General features: G+C 28.0%; 2 protein-coding genes across 2 annotated transcripts; both read right to left on the bottom strand.

The window, feature by feature from the left end:
* Positions 1-334: 334 nt before the first annotated feature.
* On the bottom strand, positions 335-3632 carry LOC110652150 (laccase-14). Its single transcript, XM_021807676.2, has 7 exons — positions 3461-3632; positions 3180-3331; positions 2396-2637; positions 2162-2287; positions 1420-2026; positions 854-1203; positions 335-714 (listed from the first exon to the last, which is right to left on the bottom strand). The coding sequence occupies exons 1-7, from the start codon at positions 3626-3628 to the stop codon at positions 575-577; spliced, it is 1785 nt and encodes a 594-aa protein (XP_021663368.2). The 5' UTR covers positions 3629-3632; the 3' UTR covers positions 335-574.
* Positions 3633-11790: 8158 nt separating this feature from the next.
* Positions 11791-17780, bottom strand: LOC110644402 (disease resistance-like protein DSC1). Its single transcript, XM_058130630.1, has 7 exons — positions 17662-17780; positions 17468-17531; positions 16248-16834; positions 14312-15392; positions 13832-14134; positions 12624-13724; positions 11791-12556 (listed from the first exon to the last, which is right to left on the bottom strand). Exons 1-7 carry the CDS (start codon positions 17778-17780, stop codon positions 11945-11947), a joined length of 3867 nt encoding a protein of 1288 aa, XP_057986613.1. The 3' UTR covers positions 11791-11944.
* Between the last annotated feature and the right edge of the window lie 3743 nt (positions 17781-21523).

Here is a 21523-nt window from a genome sequence, read left to right as displayed (position 1 = left end):
AATTCAAAATCATAATAAAAATTTAAAAAACATAATAAAAATTATTTGTAACATTTTTTTTTTAATTTTATTAAAAATAATTTTTATCTTTTTTCAATTTCTTATCAGTAGCAGATGAGATATCTTCAACGATTATAGTATCTAAAAATCATCTATATTTTCAATTTAGCAACAGACCATTAATATCGGTATTAGGAAAATACCCCATTATGTATTAAATAAATTATTAAAATGACAAACAAATTTGTTATAAAAAATTTTTGATATACTAAAAAAATCAATAGAAAAGATATATTTATATTGAAAAGCGAATGATATAAATTTTAGAGAGCACTAAAAAATCAAATACATATATATAGAGCAAATTGAATTACAGATTAATTATAATTAAGACGACTAGAATATTGGTCTTATTGTGTTTCCTTAACTATCACTCCTTAAGGAAGAACACTAGAATACTGAATCTTATTGGAGGAAAATTAATTCATATAACAATTCTATGTATAATAGTTTTATTATAACCATTAATCATGATAAGTTTTATGTAGGTCTTATCAGAGGACTTGTAAATGTTCTAGGATTTAGGACATGGAGGCATGTAAGCAGGAGGTTTTCTGATGCTTGTCTCTGGAGTGCTTCCATTCTTCACAATAAGGACTGTGTCCATTCCCCAGGTTGCATGTCTTTCCAAGTGACAGTGCATAAACCATACTCCTGAATACATCAGTTCACAAAGGTTATACATTCCAATCAACTAATAATCAAGAAATGAAATAACCATCACAAGATCTCATGTTTGGAATGAAGGATTTAGCTATACGTCAACTTTCAAGTAATTTAAAAAATAACTCACCTGGGTTATTAGCGAAGAACCTGATGGCTACCCATCCACTCTTAGGGACACCAATGGTGTTAACTTCTGGTGGATTTACAAGATTGTAATTTTCGGGATCGCTGAAATTATTAAAATTCCCGGAACCAATTCCAACCACGTAGAAGCTATAACCATGAAGATGCATGGGATGATTTTCTGGTGACTGAATAGCTGTCCCTTGGAGCACAATTTCAACTGCTTCACCATAATTTATCATTATGACCTTCGTCCCTTGTGTTGTGTATTGTGAAATGTTCGTCACATCCCCAGTAAAATTGAATAGTTCTGGGCTATCTGGGAAATCTTTAGTGAAAACGTTGTTGATATTCCTGTACAGCATTTCAACATTTTGTTATACATATACCCAGTAACATAACACTAATGAAAAAAAAATTCTTGGTACATCATGAACCCAAGACATTATGCATATTTTGGATCCCATGTATTAAATAAAAGAATTCACGTATTTGTATCTTGAGTCTCTGATAGACTAGGTCTAGTAAGTTTTTCCCAGTCTTCACTAATGGATCAAGTGGAGCACGTACCTGTAATAGGCTTCAAGGATGTCAATTTTTGGCGTGGAAAAACTTATGTTGTTCAAGCTGGCAGATATGATGGTCTCTGTATTATTAACAGGAGGGCCTTTGCAAGTTCTTCCAGCTGGGAGGCAAGGCAAGACATTTAAAGAGATAGCTATGAAAATATGCCTAGTAATATTTTTGGGAACGTTTATAGGGTGCTGTGGAGTTGCTAAGCTTTTTAAAGAAGCAGTGAAGTTTAAGGCAGCAGTTGCATTGCGTAGTTCAGGAAGAGTTGGAGAAGGAATGGTTGATGGAGGAGTATAATTGCCAATATATTCAATGATTCCCTTGGCGCTGGTATTATCAAATTCAGCAAAACCATCAAAATATGCAGTTGAAAGCATGTAGTATTGGCTAAGAGTCTGGTTTGCTGTGAACAAAACATCCATTGTTTGACCTGGTGTTATCATTAAGTAATCTGTGATGAGAGGCTGAGTGTATGCTCCATCCATTCCAACAAGTGTGAGGTTGTGATTTGCAATCCCAAAAAATCTTTCTTCATTCATCACAGCATTCACTATTCGCAGAAGATATGTCTTTCCATATGAAACTCTCATAGTAAATGTTTCTTCTGCAATATTAGACAAATAAATTACCATGCATACTAATTAAATTCAACAACATTAGTATGAACACAGTCAAAAAAAAAAAAAAAATTTAATACAATGGTGTGCACACTAATACTAATTAATTTTGTTTATCTTACCAGTAGGGCAATCAGTTGAATTTCCTGTGAAACCATTGATGGTGTGAGCATCTGATATATTTGGATTACCACCACTGGCAACAGCATCATCATATATGGCCATAACATCTCCTTTGTACCATGTTCCTGGAAGTTCATCATCAGAAGATGGAGATCAGAAAATATTAACTCCTAGCTGGAGAAGAGACAGAGATTAAGATTCATAAACAAAATTAATTAAAGAAATATATATACCAAGAACAATGATCTGTTCAAAATCAGGCTGGGGAAATGGATATTTGCCATCGGGTGGCAAAATCACAAAGGCTCCATGAACAGTAGCACGAGACCAATCGCTATGGGCATGCCACCAAAGGGTTCCTTCTTCATCAGATAATATGATCTCCTGAGTGAAATTGGTCGCTGGTTGAATTGGGCACTGTGTTACGTTCTCTGGACCATCTGACCAGGGGTTTCTTGGTTGCTTCACCCCATGCCTGTCAAGTCAAATTAAGAACAAGTTAAGTCTTTCATTTTCAACTAATAATTTCATAGCAATTTGCCAAATTAGCACTTTAAATTACATCATTTTGACATATTCTTCTTTTGGACTTATAATTTTCATTTATAATGTGATTAAAGACAAATTAATTAGTTGTAGTTAAAACTATAAGATTCGAACAAAAGAAGCAACACATTATTAATTAGTAGTTGGATTATAAAAATGAATAAATTTAAAAAAATACAATCACTAATACATTAGCCAATAGCACTTCTGAGGCTTGCAATGTATCATATTTATTTAGGGGAAATTCTTATATATATCAGGTTTATCATGGATCTAAAACATAAATGTATGAGATTCATATATTTAATAGGTATATCTTATAATGTATTATGTGTTTTAGGTTTATAATAGACCGAATTTAAGTGAGAAAAATATTTATTTACTAAAAAAATATTTATTTATTATAAATAGGGAAAATTAAAAAAAAAATCAAATTGTGATAGTTAATCATGAGAGAGAGAGAGAGATTACCAATGAATAGTAACACCATATTTTCCTTGGTTATGGACATTAAAATAAACCAAATCTCCTCTACGAACAGTAATCACAGGCCCTGGAAAACTATCATTTACTGTCAACATGCTCTTTGTGCTACACAATTTTGTGAAGTTGGTCTCCTTCAGCTGCGCCAGTAGTAACAAAATCAATGATTCATTAGTTCAACAACCAAACCCATCAAGTAAATGTATAAAGAAGCCAATTAATTGCACAGAAACTATATAGAAAGAAACAAATAAACAGCTAGCTCTTACAACAAAATCATAGTGATGGACTTGGCCTTGAGCCATGCAAAGAACCAGAATATGAAGAAACATAAGGCATATCAACATAAAATTTTTCTTCTTCAACGAACCCATTTTTCTCAATTGGCTATGTGTTTTCAGGTCGCCCTTTTCTGGTGAGATAATTTTAGTGGGCATTTGTGAATAATTTATAGAAGGAATTAGGAGGATGCCAACTAGTTGCTTGTTCTTACCAATTATTCTTCTGTTGAATATTTTATTCGATGTTCGTTAGATAGGGCCATGCATGTTATTTCTTACCAATCATTCTTCTGTTGAATATTTTATCAAGGCCTAACACCCATGAAAATAAAATGCATGGCCCTATCTAATGACCATCGGTTGAGATATATATATATATATATATATATTTGTATAATCAATAAATACGTCCGTTTATAAAAGGCCTAGCTAATGCATTAATATGAATTTTATCCACTGCTTAATGATTGATCCGACCGCATGCTTATACTCATAATGGAAAATTCTTATTTAAACTAGATGAAATCTAATTTTTTTTATCTTAATATATATGAATTATATTGGAGTCATATATTAAAAAAGTTATATGAAGTTAAAAGAGAATATAAGTAAGGAAAATCAAACCTAATTGATTTAAGTCATTTTGATGGAGGCAATTCAAACTCAACAATTGAATTATGTCAATAATTTTCAACATTTTCCCAATCAGAATTTCACATGATATCAGAGCAGACCATTATTTAGCACCCATAAAAGTATGATGAATAGTACCACAACGAGTCATACCTCAATTTTTTAAATTGAAAAGTGATGAAAAATTAAAAGAGAATACAAGGAAGAGGTAGCAAAATATAACTAACTTAAGCTATTTTGGTTAGTGCAACTTGAAACTCAACAATTAAACCATCTCAACAATTTTCATCATTCTTTTCTGTGTGTCAGAATTTCACAAACCAAGTTTAAGTAATTAGAATTTTCCCATATAAATTTACATAATCATTTAATCAATTGTGTATAATTTACTAATTTTGTTATTTCATTATTTTTTATTTTTTTCTATTCTTTTTTACTTTGATTTGAAAAAATGAATTTTAAAAAATAAGTTTTAAATCTCCAAAAACGTTTTAAATATTATGAAAAATTTAAATTTAAAAATGCGTTGAGAGACTAAAAATAAAGTAGAGGTATTTGATGAGAAAAAAGAAAGTGTATAAATTTATGTACTAAGCCACTTATAAAACCCAGGGATTATTTTCTCAATGCATATAGCCTCCTAGCCGACGTCGTAAAACAAAGTTTCAACCAGATCAAACCGGATAAAGGATTTATTAAAAATCATTTATAATTTATAAAATAAATTTATTATTAATAATAATATTTAATTAAAATATTTAATAATAATATTTATAATTTATAATAACATTTCTTACAATAAATAATTTAAATTAATAATTATTTTTTAATTTATAATCAAAGATATTTTTAATTGCATTAATTTTTTTACATTAAAATTAAATTTTTTTTGAATAATTTTATCAATTTATTGCATTCAGAATAAATAATATTAAAATACTTATCAATGAAATCAAACTCTCTGGGAAACTCCCATCATTGTGTGGTTGGATTTAAAAAAAAAAAATCATACAAAGACATGATTTTACACTATAAATTAAATATGAAATTATGAAACTACCAGTCTAATTATAATGAAAAGCAATCGCAAATCTTAGGTCAAATTCTGAATTGTAAGTAGCTAGAGTTTACGTTGAACAATTCTAATTAATGCCTAGATTAAATGGTCAATTAATGTTTGATATTTATACACTTTGTCAATGATTCCTTCCAACCTCTATTTTCTCTTCCTTTCCCTTGATTGAAGGAAAAAAATTTTCAAATTACAGCATATTTGCCTTTAATTTCTCTGAATGAAATGAAAATTGGGAAATAAAAAATCCATTACTTTTGATTTTACATGTATAATTAGCTTCGATTCATGCATGTTGATCAAAACTAATCAATTCGATAGTCTTTATGCCTTCACCGACAGCAAAAATTAGTAATTAATTTATATAATTTTATATATATTTTATTTTTATTATTATACTTAATTTATTTTAAATAATAATTTATTAATTAAATATTTAAAACATATTATAAATTATTAAATATATAATCAAAAAATTATAGAGATTACTCGGTACTTTTGATTTATATACATTCTTACAAATAATTATATTATTTTATTTTTTTATTATTATTCTACATTAATTTAGAATAATATATTTATATTATATATAAGACTTAGACAAACTCTTACTTTAAACTAACTTTTGAGATTGAGTTAAATTTTATATATTTTTTTTTATAAAAAATGAGTTAGACTTAATCTATTTTCTTTATATGTTATCAGACTTTATTCTACTTTAATGTTGGGCTTTAATATTAAGTTATTCATAGATAAATTTATCTATAAATTTCATATTCATACCTATGCATGAGAGAAAGCGTTTTGTCATATATTAATTTGAGATAATGTGTTTGTATTATATATAAAATTTGAGTAAATATTTTTTTTAATTTAATTTTTTAGAATGAAGTTAAATATATATATATATATATATATATATATATATATATATATATATATATATATATATATTGTGAATGAGAGAGAATATTTATAAATTTTTCATGTTTTAAATGTTTAAATGTACGTGAAGTATATAATTATTGAGAGATGAGATTTTTTTTTGACTTTTATGCTAAAATTTTATTTGACTATAATATTATATTAATTTATTAATTAATTAATAAAAAAATAAATATTTTATTTTAAAAAGAAAAACGTAGAAAACGTGATTGAAAGTTTTGTCCTCATAATGGGCCAAAGTGCGTAACAAAGACAACATTATATAATATAATTTATTAGATAAAACAGGATAACCTTTGTCACTAACGCATCATCAATACAAAACATTCAAAAATTCCATGCAAAATTATTGAGAACAATCCAAATGACACATAATATTTTAGTATTAATTTAAAAAAATTAAAATATTTAATGAGTACCATTTTCTAATTAAAAATTGTGATGATATGACATTTAAAAATTAATTAATTATAAAGTTGGCAGATTTATCAATGTGAAAGCTTGGAAAGCCGCCCCCTAGTACCATGTGCATATTGGTGCAAATTGGATTGGCACACTTCGATTCAAATTATTTTGTGCTATGATTGATTTGAATATATTTGTACTTCAAAAATATTTAAAAAAATGATATTATCAAAAATATAAAATTTTGATTTTTTATATGAGTAAAATATCCAATTATTTAATTATTAACCATGCTATTCATTTAAAATGCTTGCAGTTTTAGGCATATATTGGATTTAAAATGCATAAATGGGAAAAACTACAACAATGTATAATTTTAAGCGCATATATATATATATATATAATTATTATATATATAATCATTATGTATAACGATTATTAATTATAGTATATCTTATGTGAATTCTATAATTAATAATTAAAATATGTTCATTATATATATATAATGGTTGAGTAAATTCTCTTGACAATGACGTGCCAGTGGGTTAAAGGGCAAAATGACTTGACACTTCGATAATTAAGTTAGAAATGGACGAAGTAACAAATGACCAAGAACAAAGGGGAATTAATGAAGCTGGGTAAATGTTGGGATAACAGAGTCTAAGTGAGAATGTCCAATTATATGTTGTAGAGTTATATAGAATCTATTGTCCAGTGAAAATACACCATTCGTATGGTCTGTGCAAATGGATGAATTGTAAGTGTGATGCATTGGTGCATGTTTAATGGGAGTTCACATCCACTGAGTCTATATTTTTCAAGTAGCTACCATTATTATATTAGGGTATCAGTGTTAATCGCTTAAGGATCAGGGTTGTCATAGAATAGTTTTGTTAAGAAAAAATGATTTGTGTAAAAAAAAAAATATGTGGTTGTAGAAATTGTACAAGTGAGGTGAAATGTCTTATTTACTCTCATATTATTTAAGCTCTAAATTGATTTATTTTTCCTCCAAACTATTGCCCTCCAAAATCAATCAATCATTACTCTCCTTTTCTTTAATCAATTAGGTACCACAAATTTTTTAACTAATAACATATTACCAAATTTTCAACTAATTAGTTCTCATCAATCTTTTGACCAATTACATGTTATCATTCTTCAACCAATCAATATATATATCCCATTAATCTCTTAACCAATCATAGCCCATCAAAAATTAAACCAATCACAATTGATTTTATATAGTGCTGTTAGAATTGGATCAGACCAGATCTGTTGAAACGTTTAATTGATAATCAGAATAATGATTGGTTTCGTTTGACCGGTTTGGTTCAAACTTTAAAACCTTTATTCAACAAACCAGAGTTGACTCATCCAAACCAACCGAGTAATATGTGAACCAATTAGATCATAAATCAAATAATTATGATCAATTAGATCATAACAAGTAGATTAATGGATCGAGTAACTATTAACAATTAAATTAATTAATCAAATAACTATAATCAATTACATCATAATCAATTAATCAAGTAACTATTAATCAATTTGATCTTAATTCAAGTAATTATGATCAATTAGATCATAATCAAGTATTATTGGGTATTTTATCAATTAAAGATCACGATCAATTTAATAATAAATTAAATAACTATGATCAATTAGATTATAATTAAGTAATTATGATCAATTATTTTAATAATTAATCAAGTAGATCATATTCAATTAGATCAAAAATCAAGTAATCATGATTAATTACATTATAATCAAGTACTACCAGGTATTTTATTAATTAATTAATTAGATCATAATCAATTAGAACATATATAAATTATGTATTTTTTTATCAATTACATTATAATAAAGTACAATAGTGTATTTTATTTATAAATTAAATAACTATGATTAATTACATCATAATCAAGTACTATCAGGCATTTTATCAATTAATCAAAAAGATCATAATTAATTATAACATATATAAGTCATGTAATTATTACCAATTACATTATAATCAAGTACAATAGTGTATTTTATCAATTAGTAAGTACATCATAAATTAAGTAACTATGATTAATTACATTATAATCAAGTACCATTAGATGTTTTATCAATTAATCAAGTAGATCACAAATCAATTACATCATAATCAAATATAATAGATTATAATCAATTAGATAATAAATCCAGTAATTATAATCAATTGCATCATAATTAAGTATTATCATTTATTTTATTAATTAATAAAGTAGATAATAATCAATTAGATTATAAATCAAGTAACTATGGTCAATTGTATCATAATCAACTATTACCATGTATTTTATTAATTAATCAAGTCAAGCATAATCAATTAAATCATAAATCAAGTAATTATGATAATTTATATAATAATCAAGTACTATAGTGTATTTCAACAATTAAAAGTAGATCATAATCAATTAGATTATAAAGCGAGCAATTATAATTAATTATATTATAATCAAGTACTATCGGGTATTTTATCAATTAATCAAGTAGATCATATTTACTTAGATCATAAATCAAGTAACTATGATTAATTACATCATAATTAAGTACAACTGGATTATTTTATCAATTAATTAAGTACATCACAATCAATTAGATCATAAACTAAGTAATTATGATTAATTATATCATAATTAATTAATCAATTAGATAAGTGCGAGTATTATTCATTTTAGACTGAAATAATTAACCAAATCGAATTAATTTAGAAATTCATTTTGGTTCAATTTTTTACTTTTGAGTTTTTGGGTTTATTTGGTTTGGTTTTGGAGACAACATGATATTTTTCTTTTTTTTTTTTTCTTCCCTTTTGTAAAAATTGAATCGCCTAATCAATTATATCATATATCATATAGCTATGATCATTTAGTTAACAATTAATTTGATCAATTAATCAAGTAATTATTAATAATTAGATTAATTAATCAAGTAACTATTAGTCAATAATATCATAAATTAAGTAAGTATGATTAATTATATCATAATCAATTAGATCAATTAATCAAATAACTATTAATTAATTATATCTTAAATCCAATAACTATTAACAATTGGATCATAATCAAGTACTATCATATATTTTATCAATTAATCAAGTACATCACTATGATCAATTACATTATAATCAATTAGATATGAGTGAGTATTATTCAAGTCAAATAGAAATAATTGCCTGATTAAATCGAATTAATATAAAAATTCAGTTCGGTTTTATAGAAATTCAATTTTTAGTTTTGAATTTTTTTATTTATTCAGTTCGATTTTGGAGATAATATATTATTTTTCCTTTTTTTTCTCCCTCTTATGAAAATCAGACTACTTAATCAATTAAATAATAAATCATGTAAATATGATAAATTAGATCATAATCAATTAGATCAATTAATCAAGTAGCTTTTAATAATTAGATAAATTAATTAAGTAATATTAGTTAATAAGATCATAAATTAAATAACTATGATCAATTATATCGTAATTAATTACATCAATTAATCAAGTAACTATTAATCAATTAGATATTAAATCAAGTAAATATGATAAATTAGATTACAATAAAGTATTATCGGGTATTTTATTAATTAATCAAGTAGATAATAATTAATTAGATCACAAATTAAGTAACTATAATAAATTATATCATAATCAAGTACTATAAGGTATTTTATCAATTAATCAAGTAGATCATAATTAATTAGATCATAAATCAAGTAATTATGGTCAATTACATCATAATAAAGTACTATTGAGAATTTTATCAATTAGTCAATTAGATCATAAATCAAGTACATTATAAATCAAATAATTGTGATCAATTACATCATAAATCAAGTAATCATGATTAATTACATAATAATAAAGTACTATCGGGTATTTTATCAATTAATCAAGTAGATCATAGTTAATTAGATCAAGTAATTATGATAAATTACATTATAATTAATTAATTAATTAGATAAGGATGGGCATTATTAGGTTCAGACCCAAATAATCAACTGAACCAATTTAATTTAGAAATTCAGTTCAATTTTTATTGAAATTCATTTTGGTTCAATTTTTATTTTGGAATTCTTCAAATTATTTGGTTTGGTTTTGCAACAACTTAACATTTTCCTCTTTTTTTTATTCCCTCTCGTGAAAATTGAATCGTCTCCCATTATTGTAAAGGTTGAAGAACATATAAGATTGAAAATATGAATTTGATTAAAAAAAAAAAAAGGAAAAAAGATACATGAAGAAAATGAGTTATGGAGTTTCTTACTTGAGAATGGTTATGGGGTTAGAGAATAAGATGAGTCATTATTGGTTAAAATAATAGTGGGCTTTAATAGGTTAAAGGGATGGTGGGCTTTGATACATTAAATAAATGGTAGGATGATCTTTGATTGGTTAAGTAATTATTGAAAGATGATAGGTTAGAGAGTTAGTATTTGATTTGATAGACAATAATAAAAGAGAGAGAAGTTGTAAATTTTAAAATTTAATTCTAAAAATTTAATAAAGAGCTAAATAAATTTACACATTTAAAAAATACTTAAAATTTACTTAATTACCCTCATTGTATACTTTTATACACAAATTTTTGTCCCCCAAGTCCATTCGTTAAAAACATTTAAGAGGTATAATGTACTCAGTTTTTTTTTTTAATCAGAAATGTACTCAGTTGACCATTAGATACTAATGTGACCATAATAGTTTGCGGTTGTGTCTCTCGAGTCTTCTTACAATTTTGGGCCTCTCATACCCACTTCCTCTTCACGACTAGTCCCATCCTCACAGTGACCGTGGCTATTATCCCTGACACGTGACAAGATCTGAAAACGCTTGTGATGTACCTTTATATCAATTGCGCCTTACTTGAGGCTTGAATCCACTAATAATTCAAGCCTTAGAGCAAATGCTAACATGAGATTTGTGTCATATATCGGTGCCTCTTTGATTAATATTAATGCTACTATGACATCCAGTGAACATGGATTTGCAAAATAAGAATAAGAGTATGCTCTGCTCTTCTGTTCTTACCATGTCTTCCAAATAACCCAATGTGTTAGGCTGCCCCCTGTAACTCCACAAATTCTGAGTCGTCATTATTATTATTATTATTATTATTATTATTATTATGTTGTCAAACTGTTTTCAGACTTATACGAGAACTTTAACATTATAGCTTAGTTTAGAAATTTTATAATATCTTATTTTTAACAAAATATTTAATTTGAGCTTGCTAGAATAAAGATATAAATTCCAGTGATCACCATTACGTACCAGAGAAAAACAGTAGGTTCACTTACCAGTTAGGGAAAAAAAATGAAGAACAAGAAATGGACAACTCACTGAATCTAAATAAGAGTTTACCATGATGACATATCATCTGAATATGCAGTAAACTACGCAGAACATCTTCTAATTCTCTTGTTAGATCTCCCACTTTCATAAGGCTTGCTGCCAGTGAAGCAGTCATCATCACGGCCTCTCTTATTGTTTGTATCTTCCCTCGTTAGCACCCAACAATCTTCGCTTACTGCTGTAAAATTCTTGTCAGCAGTTTTAACCTGACTTTCATTTGTTTCCTCACTGTAGAGTAGATGGACGCCACATTTCTTCATGTTGATGAGCTTGTTTGAATGGTCTGAAGCAAGGAATTCGAACGAAGCCTGATAATATTTATTAAACCCATTATCCCCTTTGGCTGACTCAGTTTCCCAGGAGTTAAACCATAGGAAAATATTATCTGAATTGAGGATCTCTTCATTTCCTGCCCAATAATGGGATGTGAAAAAGCGATCGTCAGATTCACCCTTCACAGCTTTCAAATGACACTTGCAACAAACATTTCTGACCGCAGAGGGGATTTCACAGCTAATAACAACACAAAAAGAAATTCCCAGGAGTGGACGACCATTTGATGACAACATTAATGTTAATGATGATCCTGTATCTTTCTTACAGAACCATTCGGGAATTTCACCCCCTGGATAGCGGAATTGACTCCGATAGCGCTGCATCATAAAATAGGATTCAGAGACAGGCAGATAGTAAGAGAGAATGTGAGAGTGAGAGACAGACCTTATTGTCATCGTCTTGCTTTGAGGCTGTTGCCATATGCAGAATGCTCCCTTGAGCATCTTCCACTATGTTGTTGGTTTCCGTTTGATTTAATGTGAAGCAATTAGCAAAATCCCAACACTCAATGTTTGGCTCCCACAAACTTTTTATGCGTGGTACAATTTCTAATGATGTGCAGTGGCATGCCTTCAGAACTTTTATGCATGGGGGAATCTCCAGTAAGTACATAAGCCTCTTGCAATGGCTTAGGTTCAGAAGTTTCAGTTTTGATAGAATTTTGAAGGTTGCAGGTAGGCTCTGAAAATTATTTTTGCTGAGATCTAAATCCTCCAATGAGGATAAATCACTCAGGTTGCTAGGGAATTCTGACAGATCACAGCTGCTTAAATCTAGGCTTTGTAGACAAGGGAGAGATTTCAAGTTATGGAAACCCTCAAGTTCTGAGCAGCCAGAGAGAGAAAGTCTTCTAAGGCATCCCAACTTGCAAATGCCATTCGGGAAACTTTTAAGCCTTTTGCAGTTCGACAGATTTAATGCAGAAAGTCTTGAGAGAGTGCAAATCGCTGAGGGCACTTCTTCAATTGCAGTATTACTCAAGTCTAAACATTCCACATTTTGAGGGATCTCTGGAATCTTTGTGATATTTAAGCATCCAGAGAGAAACATAGCGCTAAGAGATGTTAACTTAGCAATGCTGCTTGGAAGTTTCTTGAGCCTTGTGCAGTTTTTTAGGTATAAATGAGCTAGAGTAGGAAGAGATCCAATAGACTGAGGGAGTTCTTCTATTGCTGTACCACTAAAGCTGAGACATTCAACATCTCCCGAGATCTCAGGAAATTCACTAAGGCTTGAACAGCTAGTGAGAATAAGAGCCTTGAGAGATTTCAGATTAATCCCACCGGAGAGACTTCTTAGATTTTTGCAATCACTCAGATCTAGGGAGACAAGCTTGTTAAGACATTGAACAGAAGAGGAAACCTCAACCAAATTTTGGCAGGTCACAAGCTCCAATCTCTCAAGATTTTGGGCCTTCGATAAATCTGGGATTCTAGTCAGATACCTGGAGTAACTCAGGTCAATCCGTTTTAAATTCACAAGGTCCTGGGTGGAGATACAAATGATGACACATCAGCTAGTATTGGAACTTTCTGAAGATGAAAAATGGGGCAAAAGAAAAAAAAAGAGTTGTATATAGGCACAGAGCATACCTGTACTCCAGTCCAGAGTTGTTCTACATTGCTAGCAACCAAGCGAAGCTCCACAAGCTTTTCAGCATGAAAGCTAGATGGAAGAGATTTTGAAGGAAAACATTCCCAATGGAGGAGTCTTAGCTTACTAGAAAGAGAACGGAGACCTTCATCAGGTAGGTGCACTGTACTTATAGGCTTAGCACTAGTACTATAGAATTTGAGCAATCTAAGACTATGCATCTTTGCAAAGGTTTCAGAACTCAAGTGCATCTCTCTTATTTTAGACATATTAAGAACTATGCCTTCAATCATTTGAGTCCCCTGCACGTAAAAAATATTTAAAATATTTTTTAATATTGTTATGACATAAAAATAAAATAAGAACGAATAATTGAACATAACATAAAAGAGAATTATCTGTAGATATATATTCTTAGTAGAAATGGCATTGCAACAAATTATTATTCTTTTTCCATAACATATGTATTAGTTTCTTACCATGTTTTTGGCCAGTACTTGGAAAATATCATCAGGAATCCACAACCTACTACGTTTGCCAGGATCTTTAGATTCTTCTTGTACAATTTCATGACCCATTTCTTTCAGCAAATCATGCATCAACAAACTATTATTTGAAATGGTTATAAGAGCTTTATCCTCAAGAACTGCAAATGCTATATCTGGGAAGAAGCCACAACCTTCCAAAATATCTCTTACAAATTCTTTGTTCTCCTCATTGAAAAAGCATGCAATATCAAGAAATACATCTTTCTGTGTATCATCTAGTCCATCAAAACTTACTCTCAACACATCATGAATTTTCAAGTCAGGAATCATTGCTAGTTCATTTTGCACACTTTGCCACTTAAGCATGGTTTTATCATTGAGAAAAGCACCCAAAACCTTAAGAGCCAAAGGAAGACCTTTGGCAAAAGATGTAAACTGTTTTGAGAGCCCCAGATACTCTATTTTGGGGTTATTTTGCTTGAACGCATGCTGACTAAAGAGCTGAAGGGCTTGATCAGTATTTAGATACTGAACATCATATATATCCTTTACTCCATGTGTAAATAGCAAGTGTTTGTCACGTGTGGTTATGATGATCCTACTTCCTTGACCAAACCAATCAGGCTCTCTGGCCAATGCTTCCAATTGCTTCAGATCATCCACATCATCAAGAACAAGAAGAACCTTTTTGTGACATAGCCTTCTCTTGATTATACTAAAATTGGCATTGAAAGTCCATGTATTTATTTTCCTTTTTTCCAATAAGATTTTCTGCTGTAAAGAAGTAGCACCATGTTCTCTGAAATTTTCTTTAACATTTGCAAGAAAACAATGAACCTCAAATTTGCTACAAAGTTTGTCATAAATAACCTTCGCAATTGTTGTTTTACCTATGCCGCCCATACCCCAGATTCCTACCATATGGACAGCATTTGACTCAAAATGTAATATCCTTTCCATTTCTGTAATGTGAGAACCCATTCCAACAAAGTCACTGCCATTGCTTGATGATGTATAAATTAATTTGTCTGAAATATCTCTTGCAATTTGTTCTATCAAGATTTTGTCCTCCCTGTCTCAATCAGACATAAATGAAGCAAAGGAAATAAATTCATGATGATGGTAACTTATTGAAAAGGATCACTCTCAAAGGATCACTCTCAAATCTGATTCAAAGATCATAAAATTAAGAGTTTATACTGCGGCATTGTAATAAATAACCAAAGCAATCTAAGGGACGGACCGACTCAAATTAAAAATAATGACTCGAAAACAGGTCAAATATTAAGAACTCACAAACCTTAGATTTCGTTCTCAATTTCAAATCATGCAAAAACATAATCCCCCTATTTGGAAACTAGAATTTTGCAGGACAATTCAATTAATTTCTTTTTAGTGAACTCATATTTGGAATGAAAGAATTCAAATCTTTTTAACTTAAAAAAAAAAAATCATTTTAAAAGAAATAGAAATTAAGCATGATTGTGTGAGAATTAAATTGAAATCTTTTTCTTGCAAATGATTTATTCTGAATGAAGCCAATGCATAACTACTCAAATCAAATTATGAATGGACATCTATATAACAGAAAGTTTTTTGTAACAGCAGTCAGTGTTTAGAGTATCAATCAATTTCAATTGACAATCCTTTGGGAATTTGCATCAGATTCAGATCAAATACAAGAAATAAATAAGAAGAAACATGATAAAAAATTTTATATATTGAAACATCAAAGAACCCTACTATATTTACAAAGAGATTAAACTCACAAACCAATCATTAATTACAATCACCAAAAAGAGCATAGAGGAGGAAAATTAACACCAATTTGAGCTCCTTATTGACCAAGACCAACAAGATCAGATCACTTTCTAGCTTTTAAGTAAATAGACAGGGCAAAGAAGTAAAATTAAGGGTTTCAAATTACCATTGCTGTGAATCCCACCCACAAATTGAGGCCACTTTTGTTAGAGCATCTTTCCACCTCTGCACCTTCTCCATGTACTCCCTGAAAACTTCTTCATGCTTTACAAAAGCTTCTGCCACTTTGCCTCTCTGATCTCTCACATCGATTGGATCTACATTATAAAAAATGGGTACGACCATTTTTCCCATTCTCTCCCAGCAATCGATGATCTTTACAAGTTCATCCAAGCACTGAATAGAAGCGACATAGTTTTCCGAGAGAAGAACAAGAAAAAATCTCGATTCTTCAATGGGTTCAAGAAGTTCAAGTTTTTCGTCATTTCTTATAGTGTATACTCCTTCAAAGCTCAAGCGTTTACAGAGATGACCAACAAAATTCTTGTGGTTATCTTCACTGTTGAAGCTTAGAAACACATGGCACTTCGAAGGACAGGGGGACCCAGAAAGAAGGGAAGATGAGGAAGATGCCATGGAAGCTATGTTCAAGGTAGAAGAACAGAAGAGATTGAGGCACTGAGGCTCTGTTCGACGAATTGTCAAGAAAGCTGGGAAGAGTTGGTGCCTTTTGACCTTAACTTTGCAGGCAAACTATATTTTTCTAATAAAAGTATAATTTTAAATGATGTTAAAAAAATAATTTAAAAAAATTATTTTATTATTTTAATATTTTTATAATTAAAATTTATAAATTTAATTTTTAATATTTTTTAATTAAAACATTTAAAAAATAACTTTCTCGACAACAATTTTAAATAATAATACTAAAAAAGTTTGAAGGGATTACGGATGACTTTTTCTATTAAACGTAAAATTTAAGTGATTCTATTTTAATAGAATTAAGGCTAATAGGATAAAAAAATCTAAAATTATAGTTAAAATTTTTAATTATGTATATTATAATTAAATTTTAATTATAAATATAATTAAATAAATTAAAATAACTTTTAAAAGTTAATAATAAATTATAAAATTAACTTATTCAATCACTTATTAATACAAGTTTGATCACAATTTTAGTTATTTATTTCGATTTCTTTTTGTCATTACAAGCACAGTTTCTGGCACAAAATTGCATGCATAAATATATTCACTAATAAAAAAACTTAATTTAAACTATAGTGAGGGACTTAAGAGTAGATAAAACAAAGAGAACCAAACCAAAACCCACCTAAACCAAACCCAAAAATCAACTCATCCCTAACCTAGAAACACTAGGAATACAAAATGAGTCCCCATCAAAGAAGCAAACTGCAGACCATAGCTAGGCTTAACACCACTAGAGTTGCTGCACAAGGATTGAAGCTAGCATGCCACCAACGAAACAAGGGGGCAGAACATCACCAATCATAGCCCGAAAACTCTCCCAAAGCATTGACTTTTACGAACTCCATGAACATGTAGCTCAACTCTGCCACGGCAGGAGGATGCTACCAGAGAGCTCATCATCCCTATAGGCCATCATGATGATCTTCCTAGCCGTGGTGTAGAAGTATATCCCGGAGATGCTTACAATCAATGCAAAAGTAGACCTCATACCGAGCATAGTATACCCTCAGACTCAAATTGAGCATCAAAAGGCTTCCTTTTTAGCCTTCAAGCGGCCAACCCGATGGCAAGCACACACAAAGAACCAAAAAACCTATGAAAAACCCATAGTGACAACATATGATTTTTTTTTTTTTTTTTAAACAAACTCTCTCCATTTCACCCCATTTGCAAAACGGAACTAAAGCCAATATTTACAACCCAATACAGTTGAGGGAGTGTTAAATGCTCATCTTTCCCTACTCATGAAGGATAGAGGAAGCCTATGGGAAAACTAAAAACTTAGCGCCTCCGAGAGTATATGAGAGAAAACTAGAGAAGAAAGAAAATCAGAGGGCTAATATATATTATTTACAATATTATAAATTCAGATGCTAATAAAAAATTTAATTATAATGTAAAAATTATTCTATTATAATCCATCTACGTAGATTTTTGTTAGTGTAATTATAAAGAATTTTGGTCTTATCGTATTGTCCTTCAATTTTGGTTATGCCAAGAGTGGTGCATGGGGAGATGTCACGTTGTAAGCATCTGCAGATTTGGTATGGAAAATAATAATAATAATAATTATTATTATTATTTTTAGATTCAGAACCTGGTTATTGCCAACGATCGTGTGTCTCAGCAGCTCCTAAGGGATGGTTGAAGCCATCCTTGGATCTGAATACAAGCTTGACAATACTCGTTCACACCAATGGAATCTACCATGCACTGAATTCCTTGGTTTATTCAATAGTTATTCTAATCATAAGTTGCAATATGTTCCTTAGAAGTAAAGATCAATCAAGAGTGCAAGTCGAATCCTCTGTAAGCTTGAATGGCAGAATAGATTTTTGGAAGCAGAATCTGAAAATATATATATATATATATATATATATATATATATATATATATATATATTAAAAGATTGAAAAATATAAATCGCATTATGCAGTAGTTCGGTTTTCATTTGTGGTTGAATTATTTTAGATCATAACAGGTTAATTTAGAATAAATCATTTAAATACCTTAACATTTATGGTTAAATTATTATTTTCTTTAATTTTAATTTTTAAAAATTAAGACATTTTTGTAATTAAATGTAATATTTAAAAATTATTTATATTATTTTATAAATATTAATTTTATTTTTTTAGTTATCTTTTAATTATCATTATTATTTACAATACTACCTTAATATTTATGATTTAAATTATTATTTTCTTTACAATTTAATTTTTAAAAATTAAGACTTTTTATGATTAAATAAAATATTTAAAAATTATTTATATTATTTTTTTTAAATTCATTTATGCAAAAATATTATTTTCAACATGTTACCCTCTATTATAATAATAATAATAATAATAATAATAATAATAATAATAATAATTTAAAATAAAAAATAATTTAAAAGATAATAATAATAATAATAATAATAATAAAAGGTCATTGATGACCATTAGTTTAAAAAAAATTAAAGAAAATTGATAATTAATTTGTGATATCATAATCAACTATCATATAATTTAATCAATCTTAAATTATTTCATTTCTTTAATAAATATTTTCATTACATTGTTATATTTTTTATTATTTTTATTATAAAATCTTTGTTAAAAAATTTAAGAGATAAAAAGTATAGTCTACATAAAAGTTATAAAAATGAAATATAAAGATTTGACTTATTTATAATTAATATGTATTATTTTTTACGTTAATAATTTAATATTCTTTTTATTTCACTTTTCTAAGATTAATTAATACTTATTATTATTATTATTATTATTATTATTATTGTTGTTGTTGTTGTTGTTGTTGTTGTGGCCAACTTATAACCATTTAATTGAAACAGTCAAGTAAATAGTAAACATTTTACTAGTATAAAAATTGAATTTGAATGCTTTTGTTACTATTTTTTAATTAAATAATATTCAGTTGTAAATTATTTTTTTTATTTAAATGATTTTCATTTGTTTATCTATATATAGTATGTCATATAAGACATTTGATAGACATCAAGTACTCTCATCTCACCAAATATTTTTATTTTATCTAAATCCTCTCAAATCTTTTTTTGATTACACTATTTTTTTTAATTATTTCTTTCAATTAGTTATCCTTTTCAAAATTTATTTATTTTAAATATATTTAATTAATATTTATTTAATTATTAATTTTTTATAAATTTTTTATTTAATATTTCTTGAGCTTTGAATATTTTATTTTATTATAATTATATATGAATGTAATGGCCTAGTTATATAAGGGAAATGATAAAAGAACAAAATATAATCTGATTTTCTTAAAAGAGGTGCCGCCACCTTGTCTTCCTCTTCCTATCTTCTTCTTCATCTCTCATCAATTAAAAGAGAATTGCCAACATTCTCTTGAATTAAAATTGCTAGAAATAGTTTCTAGTGTCCTGTATACATCTATAACATCTCTAAAGGCAAATCCTTAATTTCTAATTGATTGGAAAGGCTTGAGAAGCTGTTCAAGGGGCTGCCATTGGTGATCTTGGTGTGGACAAACTAAAGAGACAATATCTAATGTCCTAGGTGCATTCCAAAGGTACCAAACACAACTACAGTGCATCAAAAGGTTAGTGCACTTGTTCTTGATTTAATATAGGGTTCTAATGAATTAATCTGGTAATTCTAAAATCTTAAATGGCAAATGTAGATCTAAAAATATATTAAAAGTGTTTTAATATGCTGTTTAACATTGAAATCAAATAGATAAATAATGAATCTTGCATGATGCATGAGACTCTAGAAGAAAAATTTTGAATTCAATGATTTAAACTTATATTTTTCATGCTTCCGCTCCTTCTATTGGTATCAGAGCCACTATATTTGTCATTTAAATTATTGATTATATGATTTAATTGTGTGATTTGATCATGAGATGATTGATTCATTGCTGGTTTCAAAGAATAGGTGGCAGCATGATGATGAACACCATTGGTGCGCATGGTTTGGTGCATTCAAATATGCGCATGGTTTTGGGCTTGAATGTGGGTTTGGTTTCAAAGCCCATAAATAAGCCCATGACTAATTAAAGTGTTTAATTAGGAGTTTTAATCATATAATTAAATTTTGATTCAAATCAGAATTTTTAAATTTGTTTGAATATGATTCAAATATGAATTTTTAAATTTGTTTGAATGTGATTCAAATCTGAATTTTTAAATTTGTTTGAATCAAATTCAAATCTGAATTTTTAAGTTGAATATGAGATATTCAATTTAATTTAAGTATGTATGTTTTATTTAATTGTTAAATAGTAATATAATGTAATTATAATTAATATTTTGATTATTTATATTTTATTATAATTAATTTTTAATAGAATTATTTTTAAATTTTAATTAAATAGTTATATTTTTATGCATAAATTATCTCTCAACTATATGCATAAATTATCTCTCAACTATATTTTTATACAGAAGTAGAATTTCAAAGATAAATTACAAATATAATTACATTAAAAATTTAGTTACAAATAAAGATGATTAAAAATAATTAAAGTTATAGTATTAAAATTATGAAATCTGTCTTTTGAAAAATAATATGTATTTTTAATATTTATTATATTAATAAAAAATGATGATATTTTAAAATTTTAATTTTTTATTAAATGTATTTATTTTATATTATAAATTTATGTAAAGTGATAATCATTTTTATAAAAGAATTATTTTATAAAAAATATATCAGATAAATGAAAAAAATTTACACTTAGATA

Source organism: Hevea brasiliensis, chromosome 12 (assembly GCF_030052815.1).
Source record: "Hevea brasiliensis isolate MT/VB/25A 57/8 chromosome 12, ASM3005281v1, whole genome shotgun sequence".
NCBI classification, from domain to species: Eukaryota; Viridiplantae; Streptophyta; class Magnoliopsida; order Malpighiales; family Euphorbiaceae; genus Hevea; species Hevea brasiliensis.
This window is presented reverse-complemented; position numbering and strand designations above follow the sequence as displayed.

Excerpts from the sequence above, each read along its gene's own strand:
- LOC110652150 (XM_021807676.2), bottom strand. The coding sequence starts at position 3,628 with ATGCCCACTAAAATTATCTCACCAGAAAAGGGCGACCTGAAAACACAT. Across the intron at positions 2,638-3,179 it reads TATGGTGTTACTATTCATTG|GCATGGGGTGAAGCAACCAA; the intron begins GTAATCTCTCTC and ends TTGACTTGACAG. Across the intron at positions 1,204-1,419 it reads ATCCTTGAAGCCTATTACAG|GAATATCAACAACGTTTTCA; the intron begins GTACGTGCTCCA and ends AATGCTGTACAG.
- LOC110644402 (XM_058130630.1), bottom strand. The coding sequence starts at position 17,780 with ATGAGGTCTACTTTTGCATTGATTGTAAGCATCTCCGGGATATACTTC. Across the intron at positions 17,532-17,661 it reads TCTGGTAGCATCCTCCTGCC|CAACTCTAGTGGTGTTAAGC; the intron begins GTGGCAGAGTTG and ends ATCCTTGTGCAG. Across the intron at positions 13,725-13,831 it reads AACTCTGGACTGGAGTACAG|GACCTTGTGAATTTAAAACG; the intron begins GTATGCTCTGTG and ends ATCTCCACCCAG.